This window comes from Spinacia oleracea, chromosome 5 (genome assembly GCF_020520425.1).
Source record: "Spinacia oleracea cultivar Varoflay chromosome 5, BTI_SOV_V1, whole genome shotgun sequence".
In the NCBI taxonomy this organism is placed as follows: Eukaryota; Viridiplantae; Streptophyta; class Magnoliopsida; order Caryophyllales; family Amaranthaceae; genus Spinacia; species Spinacia oleracea.
The window spans coordinates 67,737,563-67,754,353 of NC_079491.1; the positions used below are offsets into that span (position 1 = coordinate 67,737,563).

At 40.5% G+C, this 16,791-nt stretch overlaps 2 protein-coding genes and 1 non-coding gene across 3 annotated transcripts; 1 reads left to right on the top strand and 2 right to left on the bottom strand.

Annotated features, from left to right (window-relative positions):
* Positions 1 to 3,902: 3,902 nt before the first annotated feature.
* Positions 3,903 to 5,028, bottom strand: LOC110804898 (uncharacterized). The gene is made up of 2 exons (XM_056829727.1): positions 4,402 to 5,028; positions 3,903 to 4,259 (listed from the first exon to the last, which is right to left on the bottom strand). Exons 1-2 carry the CDS (start codon positions 5,026 to 5,028, stop codon positions 3,903 to 3,905), a joined length of 984 nt encoding a protein of 327 aa, XP_056685705.1.
* A 213-nt stretch (positions 5,029 to 5,241) lies between these two features.
* LOC130461576 (uncharacterized) lies at positions 5,242 to 13,427 on the bottom strand. The gene is made up of 2 exons (XM_056829728.1): positions 13,290 to 13,427; positions 5,242 to 5,742 (listed from the first exon to the last, which is right to left on the bottom strand). Exons 1-2 carry the CDS (start codon positions 13,425 to 13,427, stop codon positions 5,242 to 5,244), a joined length of 639 nt encoding a protein of 212 aa, XP_056685706.1.
* Positions 13,428 to 15,641: 2,214 nt separating this feature from the next.
* Positions 15,642 to 15,744, top strand: LOC130462250 (small nucleolar RNA R71). The gene has a single exon (XR_008922353.1). It is a non-coding gene; the product is annotated as a small nucleolar RNA R71 (small nucleolar RNA).
* Positions 15,745 to 16,791: the final 1,047 nt, after the last annotated feature.

Below are 16,791 nucleotides of genomic sequence, written 5' to 3' on the forward strand. Positions count from 1 at the left end.
TGGCGGAGCAGTAAGCTGGAAAAGTGCTAAGCAAAGCACTATTGCGGATTCTACAACTGAAGCCGAGTACATTGCTGCCTCAGAAGAAGCAAAGGAAGCTGTTTGGATTTGGAAGTTCATCGCAGAACTTGGGGTTTTCCCCTCCATTAAAGGACCAATGGCTTTGTATTGCGACAATAGCGGAGCCATTGCCCGGGAAAAGGAGCCTAGGAGCCACAAGAAGTCCAAGCACGTACTGCGGCGATTTCATATACTTCGAGAGATCGTTGAAAGAAAGGAAATCGAGATTTGCAAGGTTGGAACTGACGATAACGTCGCGGATCCATTGACTAAACCGTTGCCACAAGTGAAACACAACGCACATGTAACAACCATGGGAATCAAGCATGTTGGAGAATGGCTTTGATTTTCTAAGTATTGTTTTAGAACATTTGTTAGATCTATGTTTAAAACAATTGGTTTAACCATTTCATATTTATGAAATTTATTATTTCATATTCATTTAATTTTGGTTTAGTATTAAATGATAAGTCCATGTGATTCAAATCATTCAAATGGGATATCAAGATGGATTCTTCGACAAAGAAACACCCATAAGTAAACTTGAATATTGAAGTCACAAAGGATCCCTAATCCAGGTCATTGAAAGGTGGACGACCAATGACTAATGAAGATTAGATTGCAAGTAGATTTTTTAGTTCTGTTTCTTGAACTAGAGTGACTGGATGTTAGAATCTTTTGCATAGATACTTATTGGATCTTGTATCGGGTTGACCATGAGAACAATTTAAGAGATTAAAGTCATGTCATAGGTAGTTCTCATTAATGGTGATTAGAAACCGTTCCTCGGAATATGAGCGATTATGTCTGCTCGTTTGAGAATTAGTTCGCTTTGATGCTAGCTAAACGTCGCACCGTAAAAGGAGGCTATAAAAGCAGTTATTGGGCGTACTATGAATCAAAGTGAGTGTTCATAGATTTCAAGAATGGATTGTCCTCCTATCTTTGATAGGATATGGTGTTGTTGTGTAACAAGGCCTCTCGGAGAGTTAGATAATGTAAAATGCATGGTCGTGCTCAGAATGGTTAAGGCTTAACCTTTTGTAAAAGTTGAACAGTTGAGCTCTGTAATCCGAGAAACACTTCTGGACCTAATAAGGATGGCTTGGATCTTACCTTATGTTCAGTAAGTAACACTAAGTGACAAAGGAATGTGAATGCACACTTTTCTGAATGACAAGTGGGAGACTTAAGGAAATATGTCCTTCACCCAAGGTTCATTATGTCTAATACCAAGGTTCAGATTAATTGCGAACAATTAATTCAGTGAGATCAAGTGATCGGAACAGCTAGCTGGAGCAATGCTTCCGATCAGTGAGTTCTAATGAATATTAAGCTCACAACTTACTCTTGACTGAACCTACAAGGTCACACCAATGGCACGTAACAGATCACCGGATTAAATGAATCGGAAATTCATTTAATAGCTTTTCGGGAATTAGTTTTGGAAAACGTATTATACGATACGACCTTGCATCGGAATCGTATATCGTATCGCAAATATTCGTAAGCTGGGCGAAACGAATAAATCGTATTGTACGACGGTGAGTCGTTGTATACAAAACGATAAATAATATTCGGAACGATATTAGTCGTGAATACAAAGAGAAACCCACGAGCCGAATGCACGAAGCATTCGAGGCCCATGGGCGCATGGTGCGCAGCAACATAACACAGCAGCGCTGGCCCAAAGCCGAGCGGCAGCTTGTGCGCGCGCGGGCCAAAGGCGACGACGCAACAACAGCAGCAGCGCGCGGCCCATGGCCCAGCTGGCTGCGTGCTCGCTTGTCGAGTGTCGCGTGGGCTTGCTGGCCGATCATGGCGTTTTGGTTTGGCCGGTTAGTAAGGTTATTCTAATAACCTACACACCCAAGTTTTCCATTACACAATTCAATCACACTCTAATTCTAGACACTCAGAGAACCCTAATTCTCTCTTTACCTCCAAAGTGAGTTCTTCCTAAAAAGCAAACACTCTTGATTAATTGTCTAAGCTACGGTTATCAAGACGGATCTGATCTTGTACCAAGTAGAGGAACCAAGTAGAGGAACGACAAGTGGAGTTCTAAGTTCGTGTTCGTTGATAGATTACTAGGGAAATACGCTTCGAATGTAAGTATGCTTAATGTGTGCTTTATACATGTTTCCTGGCTTTGGGGATTGTTTCCACACATGTTATTATGTTTAACTGCATTCCCCTACAAGCCAACCCACTTCTGAATCTGAATGCTTCTACTGTAAGAAGAAGGGGCATTGAAAGAGAGATTGCTTGAAGCTTAAGGAAGATCAGAAGAACGGAATTGTCGTTCCATCTTCAGGTATTTTCGTTATAGACTGTATACTTGCAAATTCAACTTCTTGGGTATTAGATACATGTTTTGGCTCACACTTATGTTCTAATTCACAGGGACTAAGAAGAAGTAGAAGGTTAAGCAAGGGTGAAGTCGACCTACGAGTGGGAAATGGAGCAAGGAATGCTGCATTAGCTGTAGGAACTTATTATTTGTTGTTGCCCTTTGCGCTAGTTTTGGAACTGGAAGAGTGTTTCCATGTTCGAAGTCTTACTAAAAACATCATTTCTGTTTCTTGCTTAGATGCTAAGGGATTTAGCTTTTTAATAAAAGACAATAGTTGCTCGCTTTATTTTAAAGAGATGTTTTATGGATCTGCTAGATTAGTCAATGGACTTTATGTGCTAGATCACGACAAACAAGTTTATAACATAAATACCAAAAAGGCCAAAAAGAATGATTCAGATATCACCTATTTGTGGCATTGTCGATTAGGCCATATTAACATGAAGCGCATAGAAAGACTTCAAAAGGAAGGAATTCTAGAACAATTTGACTTAGAGGATTATGGTAAATGCCAATCATGCTTACATGGAAAAATGACAAAGCAACCTTTCTCTTAAGTTGGAGAAAGAGCAACTGATCTATTGGGTTTAATCCATACAGATGTATGTGGACCAATGAGTTCAAATTCTAGAGGTGGTTTTAGCTACTTTATCAGTTTCACTGATGACTTCAGTAGATATGGTTATGTCTACCTAATGAAGCATAAGTCTGAATCCTTTGACAAATTCAAGGAATTTCATAGTGAAGTAGAATATCAAATTAGGCAAGAAGATTAAAGTATTGCGGTCTGATAGAGGCGGTGAATATCTGAGCTATGAATTTGATGACCATCTAAAAGAATGTGGAATCTTGTCAGAATTGACTCCTCCGGGAACACCTCAATGGAACGGTGTGTCAGAACGGAGGAACAGGACCTTGCTAGACATGGTTCGATCAATGATGGTTCTGGCCGAACTTCCAATAGAATTTTGGGGACATGCACTAAACATAGCTGCACTCACACTAAATATAGATCCGTCTAAAGCTGTCAAAATGACTCCATATGAGTTATGGTTTGGAAAGCCTTCAAATGTGTCTTTTTTTTTTTGCTAAGCAAGAGAGAAAGATATATTAATGAAGCAAACATTACAACTTAAGCTAATTCCAAGAGATACAAACCAACTAGGTTGGACCCTATCAACAAGGAATCAGCAAACCAAAGCTATACAAGACAACACAAAACAGAACAAACAAGCCAACAAGCCCATTACAAAGCTATAAACCAATCATAATCTCTCTTGCTCTCAGATTTTGGCAGGATTACTTGAATTCTACTCCTAACCAGCTGCTTTAACTTCTCCACAATGTGACTAATTGTGAGAATTTGATGATCCTAGAAATTGGCATTCCTACTCATCCAAATCAGGTACACAGCAGAACCAATAGCAGCAAGGATCACTTGCTTCCTGAACTTAGAAACTCTGCTATGACTAGTCTTGCTTACCAACTAATGCAGGCTACCATTCATAGAACTACCCAACCATTGCTGCACAGCCTGAATTATCTGATTGCTAAACTGACACTGAAAGAATAAGTGATTATGATCTTCATCCTGTAAACCACAAATTAAGTAGAGAGCAGATTTGCTAATGCCAATTCTAGCCAACTTAGTTGTGGTCTGAAGCCTGCATTGAACAGCTAGCCAACAGATAAACTTGTGCTTAGGGGTGATCAATCTGTTCCAAACCAATCTATCCCAATGCACTCTAGGTTTCACACCCACCAATTTCTCATAAACTTGCTTCACTGAGTAATGTGCCATGTTCTCCAGTTCTGCCAAAGTAAAACACTGCTTTAATCTCTCCTTGGTAACACAAATTTGCCACCAGTACCAATTAGAAGATGAGCCAGGTTGGTAATCCCACCATTCCCCATCTTTGAGATGGACTGATGTGACCCATCTGATCCAGATATTATCTTGTTTATTGACAAGAGCCCAAACATACTTCCCCATGAATGCAATATTCCACAACAACATCTCTAAAACCCAAACCTCCATTCTGCTTGGCACAACATATCTTATCCCAAGCTATATTACTTGGTTTCTGGCTGAATGTTTGCCCACTCCATAGAAAAGCTCTGCATATCAACTTCACAATATCCTGCAGAACACTTTTAGGAATGACATAGATCTGAGCCCAATACATATGCAAACTGAGCAAAACTGAATTGATGAGTTGCATTCTAGCAGTGTAAGAGAGATTTCTTGAGCTCCAGATCTTGATCCTAGTGATTATTTTATCCACTAGATGCCCACATTGAGCCACAATAATCTTCTTAGAATATATGGGCACACCCAGATACTTAAAAGGTAAAGAACTTCTAGAAAATCCATAAACATCAACCACTCTTTGGACATCAATCTCTGGCATACCATGACAGTACACAGAAGAATTCTGCTGGTTTTCCTTTAGACCAGCTGAGTTGGAGAAGAGTTTAAAAGCTTGCAAAATAAGAAGAATGGATTGATAATCACCCTTGCTACAAAGTATGAAAGCATCAGCAAAACAAAGATGAGTGAGCTTGATCTCCTTGCATCTTGGGTGAAACTGGAATTTAGGTAATGCACACATTCTGTTCAGAATCCTAGACAAATATTCCATACATATGACAAACAATAGGGGGGAAATAGGATCCCCCTGCCTCAACCCCCTCTTGGATATAATGAAACCATGCATGCTTCCATTCAACATCAAGGAGAACATGGGAGTAGTAAAACACTGCATGACTATAGTCACAAAAGAACAAGGGAAATCCAAATATGTGAGCATTTCTTGCAAAAATTTCTAATCAACTGTATCATATGCCTTCTGAAGATCAATGTTCATGAGGCAGCTAGGTTTAACTCCCTTCCTACCATAATGCTTCACCAAGTCTTGCACAACCATTATGTTATGCACTATGAACCTTCCATGAACAAATCCTCCTTGATTTTCCAGAATAAGGTCAGGTAACACTTGTCTTAATCTCCCACAGAGAACCTTTGTAATGCATTTATAAATAGTGTTACAGCAGGATATTGGTCTGAATTCACTCACATCCTTTGGACACTTAGTCTTGGGGATGAGAGTGATAGCAGTATGGTTTACTTCCTTCAAGAGTTTCCCATTCTGTAACATGTCTAGAATTGCTGCAATTACCTCATCTCCAACAATATGCCAAGCATCTTTATAAAAATAAGAACCAAAACCATCTGGTCCAGGAGCTTTAGTTCCTGGAATAGAGAAGAGAGCATTCTTCACCTCATCAGCAGTATATGGGGCATTGAGAATATTTTTGTGATGATTCTGACACACAGGTCCTTACTGAACAATATGTTTAAGAACAGGAGTTCTATGATCATGAGTGCTACCTAATAGCATTCTGTAATAATCTAAAAAGGCTTCGGACACCTCTTCAGCTGTATGTTTCCAATTCCCATTCATATCACAGATACTATAGACTTGATTTTGCACTTTGCTAGCCTTAATACTTTAATGTGTCTTTTCTTAAGATTTGGGATTGTGAAGTATACGTAAAACGATTAACTTTAGACAAACTTCAACCAAATCTGACAAATGTGTCCTTGTGGGATACCCAAAGGAAACAAAGGGGTATTACTTCTACAATACATCTGAGAACAAAGTGTTTGTTGCTCGAGATGGTATCTTTTTGGAAAGAGATCACATTTCCAAAATGACAAGTGGGAGAAAAGTAGACCTCGAAGAAATTCGAGTCGAACAACAAACTCTAGAGAACGCTCAAGATGACATTCATGTTGAAACTCAGAGATCTTTAGAAGTATCTGGTGAGAATCAAGAACCAACTAGAAATGTAACCCTGCGTAGATCGCAGAGATATAGGTCTCAACCGGAAAGATACATATGTATTTTGATGAACGAGAGCCATGAAATTCTATTGTTGGAAAGCGATGAACCTGCAACTTACAAACAAGCTATGACGAGCCCTAGCTCCAAGCAGTGGCAAGAAGCCATGCAATCTGAATTAGACTCCATGTCTGAAAACCAAGTTTGGGATTTAGTCGATTTTCCAAATAGCTACCAAGCCATAGGAAGCAAATGGGTTTTCAAACTGAAAAAGGACAAGGATGGGAAACTAGAAGTTTTCAAAGCTAGATTGGTTGCAAAAGGTTACAGGCAAGTCCACGGTGTGGATTACCATGAAACTTTATCACCAGTTGCAATGCTAAAGTCTATTCGGATAATGTTAGCAATCGCTGCATATTACGATTACGAAATATGGCAGATGGATGTCAAAATCTCTTTCTTAAACGGCGTTTTAACAATAATTGTGTTTATGACACAACCTGAGGGTTTTGAGGATCCAAAGAATGCTAAAAAGGTATGCAAGCTTAAAAAATCCATTTAGGGATTGAAGCAAGCATCAAGGAGCTGGAATATACGTTTTGATGAAGTAGTCAGTGACTTTGGCTTCGTCAAGAACGGAGACGAATCTTTTATATAAAAGAAGGTCAGTATGAGCAAAACTGCTTTTCTAGTATTATATGTCGACGACATATTATTTATCGGAAATGATATTCCTATGTTGAACTCTGTCAAGATTTGGCTTGGGAAATATTTTTCGATGAAGGATCTAAGAGAAGCACAGTACATGCTGGGCATCAAGATTTACAGAGATAAATCTAAAAGGATGATTGGACTTATTCAAAGCACTTATATCAATAGGGTGCTTGAAAGGTTCAAGATGGCAGACTCCAAGCGAGGCTACCTACGTGAAGGAAATAATGCCCTTGGTCCAAGTATGCATTCAATGATAGAGTCTAATAAATGCGGTTCAGTATTAATTAATTATACAAGTTAAAAATTCAGTGAGATCAAGTGAACTGTATGCCTAGCTAGAGGCCGCTTCAGTTCAAGTGGAATTAATAATATTAATCCACGGCTTACTCTTGACTGAACCCGTAGGGTCACACAAATAGTACGTGAACGGATCAAGTATTTAAGTAAATTAAATACTCCATTTATGGATATTCTGAATCGACGGATCTCGGTTCCAGTGGGAGTTGAAATCATCAAAAGGAAAATTATGAATACTCCGGAAACGATGATATTGCCGGAAACGGAAATATGGATTTTATCGGAAATATAAATATTATCCAAGTCGTAGATGTTGCAGGAAACGGAAACATGGTACGTATCGGAAAATATTATCGGAAATGGAAATATTGCCGGAATCGGAAATATTACCTGAAACGGAAATATTGTCGGAATCGGAAATATTATCTGAATCGGAAATATTAAATATTTGTTCGAAACGGATATTAATTCCGGAATCGGAAATATTAAAAATTGTTCGAATCGGAAATGAATTCCGGAATAGAAAAATTAATCGGAAGCGCGTCGTACGAAATGAACATCGGGCGAGCTTGCTAGACGCAAGGCCCAGCACGAAGCGAGGCATGTGCCTAGCAAAGCCTGCGCGCAGCAAGGCAGCAAGCAGCCCGCAAGCACCGCAAGGCCCAGCCAAGCAAAGCGCAAGGCCAGGCCTAGCGAGGCCAGCAGGCTGGCACGCCCAAGCGTGGGCTGCAGCGCTGCTAGGCCGAGCACTCCGCGCGCGTGCGCCCAGCGCCCCTCGTGGGTTGTGCGTGTGTGTGCGTTGAGTTCGTGCATGCATCGAATCCTTAAGCGATTAGGATTAGTTCAATTAAAAATTAATTTCCTAAAACTACTAGAGTTAGTTGTTGAATTAAACATTAACTTAATAGATTTAATTAGTATCTAATTCTAATGAGATTAGATTAATTGAATCCTAGTAGGTTTCTAGTTTCGATGATCCTACCCTATAAATAGGTGATGGCATTAACAATTTATAATACATCAATTCAAGTATTCATATAGTTTTAAGGTTAAAACTAAAGTGAATAATTTGCCACAAATTATATTCGAATAACTTAAAACCTTAGGTTGAATTCTAGTTAATAAAATCTAAGGCGGATCCGAACGTGTTGTGGACTATCTACGAAGGGACGACACTTGAAGTCCTAAACTTGTTCTTGTCTTCGGGAGCAGCTAGGGAGGGCACGCTACATAAGTATGTATCCTAAATTATGTTAATTGTTATGTGGCAATTAATTTGGATTCCTGGATTTATGGTTTTTCCGCATGAAATATATATGCTTTATATTTGTCATAACCTAACAGTCGTATCACGAGCCTCTAATTGATTCCATAATCAATTATAGTTAACATGGTTAAATTTTATAAATTTGCAATGAATTAAAGGGGTGCTTAATTTCATTTTTTGTAATTAATTGCAAATTCGTGCGATTATTTAATTATATGTTCGCAGAATTTTCGGCAGTTTAGTCAATAATGGTCGGAATCGTATAATTTTATAGTGAATTTCGCATGTAAACGGCGTTTTAAAATTTTGAGTAAAATCAAAGATTTGATGCCGAACCCAGAATTCCCAAATCTGAAGCCTAACTATAACTTTTCGGAGGTTTTAGTTTTTCGAACGCAAAATTTGTAAATTTTAAGATGTTACATTAAATATTTGCAATTCTTGTTTGTAAATCTTGAATCTATGATTGACCTACTGTATATGTTTAACAATTTTAATGCCTAAGCTTGTTAATTATACAACCTAATTTGTAATTGTAATTAATTTGTTGAAATTCGAATAATTTAAAATTTGATTTGATTTTCATAATTAATTGACAATTTAATTAGGAATCCATGATTAAAAACCACCATAAAATTTGTTAAATTTGGAAAATTTTAAAATTTTATGACCTAGATTTGAATCGAGGAAAATAAACTTGATCAGAAATTATTTTGAATAATAAATTTTCGATTTTTCGCCCTAAATTTATGAAATTAAAATGATTTATTAATTCGTCTATAAATTTAAATTGAAAAGTTTTGATTTTTATAAAATTCGTTCACCAATCTTGCACGCACAAAGAAATGGAGCTAAGTGTTACCCTTAAGGGATGTTGTATAGTGCGGGCATGCGACGACGAGCAAGGGAGCTCGTCGCCCATGCGGTACATATGCAGCAAGCAAGCGCGTGGCACGAGAGCACAAGCCAGCAGCCTTGCCTTGCGTCGAGTGCTGCGACGATTGGGCGGATGGGGCGAGAGGCAAGGCACCATGCGAGACGAGGCGCGCGCGCGCAGGGAACGAGAACTGGCTCGACCAGCAAGCGCTGCCCCGCACCAGCGAGCGCTGCCTCGCCCAGCGAGCAATGCTACGCCACAGTGATAGGGTGTTTTGCCGTCGTTGAATAGAAATTCACCTCACCAAACAAAATTTATAAAACCACTAAACTAACCGGCTATATGGACTATAGCGGCAAGAATAGGGATCATCCCATAGAAACGGTGGTTATCGAGTTGAGATATTAAGCTAGTTCGAACAAGAATTGGTTTGAATTATCACTAAGAAACTAAAACTACCAATTAAGAGAAATTGAATCAAGATAGGGAAACGTTAGGGAGTCGGGGATAGGCTAGGGAAATCAGGGGAAATGAACTAAACTATCTAGCAATGATGATCATGCAACGACTTAGCAAATTGGCAAATAACGTCAAATGACGAACCCGCCACCTCTCGGATGGGTACGCTAAGCGTCCAATCTACGGAAGAGGTTTAGCCTAATCCTAGACTAAACAAACTTGCATATAATAGGCACAACTATTTGCTTACACAAGATAGGCTCACGATCTCTCGCCAAACCTAACCTATGCTTCCAATTGAATCTAATCGAATAGCATTTGCAACTACCACTCAATTAGGCATGGATATCCTATCACCAAATCACATTTAATCACATTAATCAATCAACAATCAATCATCAATTTCCCCTAATTAAGCCCCTAGATTCTCTCCTTTCCCTAACCTAATTCTACTCACTAATCATTCTAGAAATTAAGAAATCCATCAATTCTAGGCTAGCAAGCATGAAATTGAAAGATTAGAAAGAGAGAATCAAAGAGTAGAACAACCAATTGAACAATCAACTAGAAAATTAAGAATCAAAGTAACTAAAGTCAAGGCAAACAAGAATTCAAGAATTAAAGGAATTCAAGAACAATCAATAATCATAACAAGAGCAAGAAGTAAGAAATTGAATTGAATTGCAAGAAATTAGAAGAAGAGTTTAAGAAATTACAACTTGATGCTTCAATGGAGGAGAGTTTCTCTCTCTAGAAATGCTGAAAATCTATTTTGGACTCTAAAATGTTAAACTAAAATTCTACAATAAAATAAAAAACGAAAAATCTTTTTATAAGTTTCCCCAAATAGAAGCCGAAATTCCAAAATATGCAGCATGCACAGCCATTCGATCGCACATACCCTTTGTGCGACCGAACATAAGAAACCCATTCGAGCAAACATTAAGCCTTGTGCGAGCAAACGCAGCGAAGAACAATTTCTTCGTCATGTGCGACCGAACGAGAAATCCTGTTCGGTCGAATGGTGTTTTCTTGGGCTTGTCTCCTTTGAGCTTTGATTTGGTCGAACAGAAAAACCTGTGTGGGCCCACAACTCTTGTGCGGTCGAACACAATAACCTGTGCGGTCATTTACCAATTTGGGGCATTCTGTCTCCAAAAATCCATTTTGTGCGACCGAACAAGAAGGAACGTTCGGTCGCACAAAATTGCAGATTCCTTGATGCCATCAGCCCTCCTCTGTTCGGGCGCACAAGTAACAACTCGATCGCACAAGCCCTGTTTGGGCTCAATTCTACTTGTTTTCCATCACTTTTCATCATAATCACCTATAAAGCACAAGATGGAAAGAAACTTATAAAAATCACACAAAAAGCTATAAAAACTATAAAAAGACATGAGCAACCACTCAAATTCCAAAAATCTACAGAAAACTAAATATAGCAAATCTAATCAAGGCAAGACCTAAAGAGAAATAAACCAATAAAAGAAAGATAGAAAAGAAAAAGAAAAGAATGAAAAAGGAAAAGAAAAGAAAGTAAAATTAAACTACAAAATCCAAGATGGGGTCCTTTATTATGGAACGAGTACAAAAGAACACTAATATTACCAATCAAAAAAAATGAATACACGCTATATAATGTCCTAAATCGAGTGAAAGATTCAAGCGTCAAGCAAAGAGAACTAAAGGCAAGCACTAATCAATTCCCCTTCAACCGAGCATACCACGTCAAATCTCTAGATCCTTTCCACCCTTGAGAATAGCGTCTCGAGACACCGCGAAGGCGCCGGAGAAAACAAGATAGGCTACCCGACATCTTAGCATGACAATCCCATTCCATAAACTTTACCAAATCCTCCCTCCACTGACAATGACTCAACTCAAAAGGGTCAAGAGGACTTTTTAGGGTGTAACGTAGGCTAGGGGTAAGGTGTGGAACAGATTTTGTAATTGGTGCTTATACCTAAAGTGAAGCGCAATGAAAGAACTCAACTCAAGCAAACCGAACCAAAAACAAACTCATACCACTTATTTGGGGTACCCCCAAGCTTATTCAACAACAATTCTAAACTACAACTCTTTTTGCACTTTTCTTGATTTGATTTTTTTTTTTTGTGTGTTTCAATTGAAACTTTCCTCATGCCTTGTTCTTCTCTATTTTTGGCTTTTTCAAAACTTTACTCTCTTTTTACTTTTGCATCATTTATTCACTATGTACGACATACTTCCCAAACTTTGTCATTCATACCAATAACAATCATTTCTCAACTTTGCATATTCATTCAAAACCAACAAGCATCATAACACAAAGCTTCGCTATCACTTCTAAGGGTGAAAATAAAACAAAGGCTATTAGGCTTGAAATGTGCTCATAAGAAATGAAGGGGCAAGGCTCAAATGGCTAGCAAGGGGGAAAATGCAAACAAAAATATATGGAAAATAGAAAATAAAGTCCTAGACTAAAAAGAAAAATAGTCACCGAAAGAAATGCCTCTATCGTCCCCTAAAGTAGTTCGATCGCGGTCTCGGGAAGGAAATAGTCAAATTCGAGAGATAAGAAAGTCAATGCCAAGGATCCATGCCACTCAATATATGTATATGTGTTTGGGCTAATTTGAACATGAACCTTACAATGGAGCAAATACCACTCTCTCCGGTTTCAAGTCACTAGAGCACCATCTTACCACAAGCCAAGGGTTCAAGACGCATGCTACCCAAAGTTCAACCAACTTTCTTAACACCTAAATCCTAAATTCGACCCAAGACATTAAAAACCGTGTAAACATCTACCAATTAGGAATAAAAGCATTCTAGTCTACAAGTTCCAATTTTATTTGCCCAAATCAAGAATATTGCCTAAGAAAACCTAGAAAAACTTGCCTTGACAAAAGGAAAAGAAAAAGAAAGAAAAAGAAGAAAATAAGAAATCACACCAAAAGGAAAACAAAAAGAAACACACGAAACAAACGAAAAGAAAAGGAACTAAAATCAAACTAAATCAAACTAAAAACAAAGAAACTAACATATACAAGTGCACATAATGGTATTGTTTTCAAGACATGAGCATCACAAGTAGGCAACTACACAACAAAACTCCCCCCAAGCTAGAATTAGGCCATGTCCTCTAGGCCTACAACTAAACAAGGAGGGGCACAGCTACCCATCCAACCAATGCCCCATATGCAAGATATGCCCATCCCAAAGAATGCATGTGAGATAGAAGGATGTTACCGGATATGTCATGGGAGCAAGTCCCGCAAAGAACCGGTAAAAACCGAACAAACTCACCAAAATATCGACGAACAAGGCATCGGTTGAAAGCATGAACCCACCGCAATGAAACCATACCAAAAGGAACACTCAAAAACAATCAAGAAAAATGTTAGTAGACAAGGCCAAATGGCCAAAACAAACCAAAACAATCATAAACTCATCATCATATATACAAGCACATGAAGTGGCAAGAAGATCAACACCAACAAGCATCAAAAAATCCTCATAGAAAACCCCCACGTCACACTTCTCCCCCCAAGCTAAATACAAGCATACCATCACAATAAGATGGGGGAGAAGTGGAGGGACCCTAAGAGGTGCTTGGGCCCTCTCCACGATGCTCAAGATCACAAAGCCTCCAATATTCATCCATTTTAAGACGATGAGCTTGAGCCTCTTCGTCCGTAAAATGGGTGAAATTGTAGGTGGGGTCCACATCGGGACCCGAAGCTTCGGTATAGGGGGGCCAAGCATACTCGGGTTTAAGGAGGTCGTTGCCTTGGGGAGGCTCTCCTCGGGGCCCATTCCAACCTCCAACATAATCCTTGGGCCACCCGGTGAAATCCTCGGGCCAACCATCAGGCCGATCAACCGGTGGGGGAGTAGGATACATTGGATCACCACGGTAGTCGCTCCCTCCCATCATAGTATAGTCATAGGGAGGAAAGGAGGGGGGAGTGACACCAGGTTGGGAGGGGCCCGTCCAATACGGGTAAGTGGGTGTACGCTCCTCATTCCAACTAGGGACGGGCCCTTGTTGGGGAGGGTGGTAAGGATAGTTGACATTTGGGGCAAAGTCCCCTTTGTCAACATGGTAGTCGTACACCCGCCTACCGTAGTAGGAAGAGTCAAAATCGGGAAAAGAATCTCCCGTGCGGCTCCCTTTAGGAGCAAGAGAAGCCAAGGTGCGAGCTTGGTCCTCTTGCCCTTGCAAGATAGTCACAAGGGTGGATTGCAAACCCGTCAAGTCAAAAGGAGAGGAGAGAGGTATATTACCCGCATTCGGGGGAGGAGGACTAGGAGACCGAGGAGGAGCTTGAGTGGAAGGACCGGTAGGCGCGGTAGTGGTGGTGGTAATGGTGGTGGCGACAAATTTCTGATGCCGGGAAAGCAAGAAACGGACACTAGAGGACCACGAAGTAATGAACGAGTGCAGAAGATAGCACCAATCGGATTTCTTCACTTGCCAAATAAATTGCCCCTCATTGACCGTGTAATGGAGCCAAGTTTCATGGTACATCGCCCGGATGTTCAAGAACTCACCACCGGGAACGGGAGTCAAAGCATTCATCTCCTTGGCATGAGGGTTGTTCGGTAGAAACCGAACGAGAAGAGTGAGCATGCCACCAAGGAGGATGTCGGATTTGTTCAAGTGACAATCCCGAACTTCGATGATCCGGGAGATGAGCAATTGTCCAAAATCAAGGACCCCTTGCTTCTCTTGTGTGGTCAACCACGAACCACCAAGTTTCGTGCCCGACAAGGCACCGGTAGCACCCTTAGAGAAAAGGGCGTAGATGAGGAGGCGGCTCATGATGCGGATGGCCGGATGATGGAATGTGGAAGATTTGGCCGAGGCGGAGAAGAAATCCCCGTCGTCTCCGGTGAGCGCTCTCCACCAATTATTTTCATCATAGTCGTTCGCACATTCGGACCTTGGGTTCATGATGAGCCCATACTCCGAGTCGATGGAGAAAATGGCATTGATTTGATTGTTAGTCAATTTGTGTTGGCGGCCGAAGACTTGGAAGCTCAATTCTATCACACGATCACCGTCCTCACCCTCTATAATATTCTTCCGGGCCGAGGAGAGGAACTCCAATGTCAATCTTTTGTAGGTTGGGGCACTCAACTTCGCGTACTTGGGGAACCATAAATGGGGGGGCCTCTAGGTTGCCTAGAAAAATTTTGATTGTTGGGGTTATCATTTCTAGACCTCTGAGTCAAGGCATGAGAATATTCCATATGAAAATCACCTTGATACGAAGGACCATAATCCACAAAAGACACATTATGAACCAAGGGGTATGCATTGGGGAAGTGACCAAAATCTTGGCAATTATCACAAAAAGAAGTGCCCGGAGGCATAGTGTCCTAGGAACTAACCTTGCTCTCCCCTTAGTGAGAAGGGTGGCCGAAGGTGGTGGAATTGTAGATGGTGATGGTGGTTGGCTTGTTGCTCTTCCCGCAAATGGAGATGGTGGTTGGCTTGGCGTGCTTTCAAGTTTCTCCAACCTCGAGCTAAGCTTCTCAATGATCCTAGCTTGCTCCATAGCATAAAACAATCCTTTACCATCATCATTCCTTCCCTTGCCATCATAGTCCCTTGCACCAACATGCCAAGCTTGATAATTTTGGACTACAACCTCAATTATCTCCTCAATTTCATCTTCGGTCTTGTTCATGATGGGACCTCCCACGCCCGCATCAAGGCTTATCTTTGAACTTGGGCTCAACCCCAAGTAGAAGGTTTGAAGCAACAACCACTTAGGGATCCCATGGTGAGGGCATTCCCTTTGGTACTCCTTAAAACGATCCCAAGCTTCGAAAAGTGACTCGTCTCGCCTTTGCTCAAAGGATTGGATTTTGTGGCGATATTCCGCCGTCTTCCCATGCGAGTAAAACTTGCTCAAAAATGCACTAGTCACCTCGTTCCAAGTGCGAAGTGAGTTGGGCTTGACCTCCTTGTCAAGCCAATCACTAGGTCGCCTAAGGAGAGAGAAACGACACAATGCCAACCTCACATAGTCCGATGTGACACCATTGTGCTTGATTGTGTCACAATAGTGCTCGAATTGTTTGAGGTGCTCGTGAGGTGATTCGTTGCTCTTCCCACAAAAGGGGTGGCTTTGAACCAAATTGATCAAGGCGGGCTTGATCCCAAAGTTGTTAGCACTAGTTGTGGGTGCTTGGATACCACATGTTGCTTCAAATGCCCCCGGTATTCCCAAGTTCTTAACCGGGAGCGCCATAGTATCAAAAGCTTGCTCACTCTCTTTTTGCTCTACGCCTACACTCAACGATTCGAATCTGTTGTGGCTTGATGAGCTAGACCGAACACGCCTTAGTCTCCTAAGTGTCCTCTCCAATTCAAGGTCAAGAGGATGGAGGGTCCTTTGACGAGCACAACCCCTAACAAGGATACAAACTCAAGAAAACCGTGAGTATTGCCAAGGAAAAGAAAGCTAAGCAAGAATGCAATGTTTTTGTATTTTCTAATGATAAACTAGTCTCAACAAAACTCAATAACAACGACCGTTCCCCGGCAACGGCGCCATTTGAAGGAAATAATGCCCTTGGTCCAAGTTGAAGGAAATAATGCCCTTGGTCCAAGTATGCATTCTATGATAAGTCTAATAAATGCGGTTCAGTATTAATTAACAAGTTAATAATTCAGTGAGATCAAGTCAGCTGAATGCCTAGCTAGAGGCCGCTTCAGTTCAAGTGGAATTAATGATATTAATCCACAGCTTACTCTTGACTGAACCCGTAGGGTCACACAAATAGTACGTAAACGGATCAAGTATTTAATGGCATTAAATACTCCATCTATGAATATTCGGAATCGACGGATCTTGGTTTCAGTGGGAGCTGAGATCGTCACAAGCAAGAAATGAATACTCCGGAAACGATGATATTGCCG

Excerpts from the sequence above, each read along its gene's own strand:
- LOC110804898 (XM_056829727.1), bottom strand. The coding sequence starts at position 5,028 with ATGTGTGCATTACCTAAATTCCAGTTTCACCCAAGATGCAAGGAGATC. Across the intron at positions 4,260-4,401 it reads AATATTGCATTCATGGGGAA|GAGAGATTAAAGCAGTGTTT; the intron begins GTATGTTTGGGC and ends TGTGTTACCAAG.
- LOC130461576 (XM_056829728.1), bottom strand. The coding sequence starts at position 13,427 with ATGGTATGCTTGTATTTAGCTTGGGGGGAGAAGTGTGACGTGGGGGTT. Across the intron at positions 5,743-13,289 it reads ATGAGTTTATGATTGTTTTG|AATCATCACAAAAATATTCT; the intron begins GTTTGTTTTGGC and ends CCTGTGTGTCAG.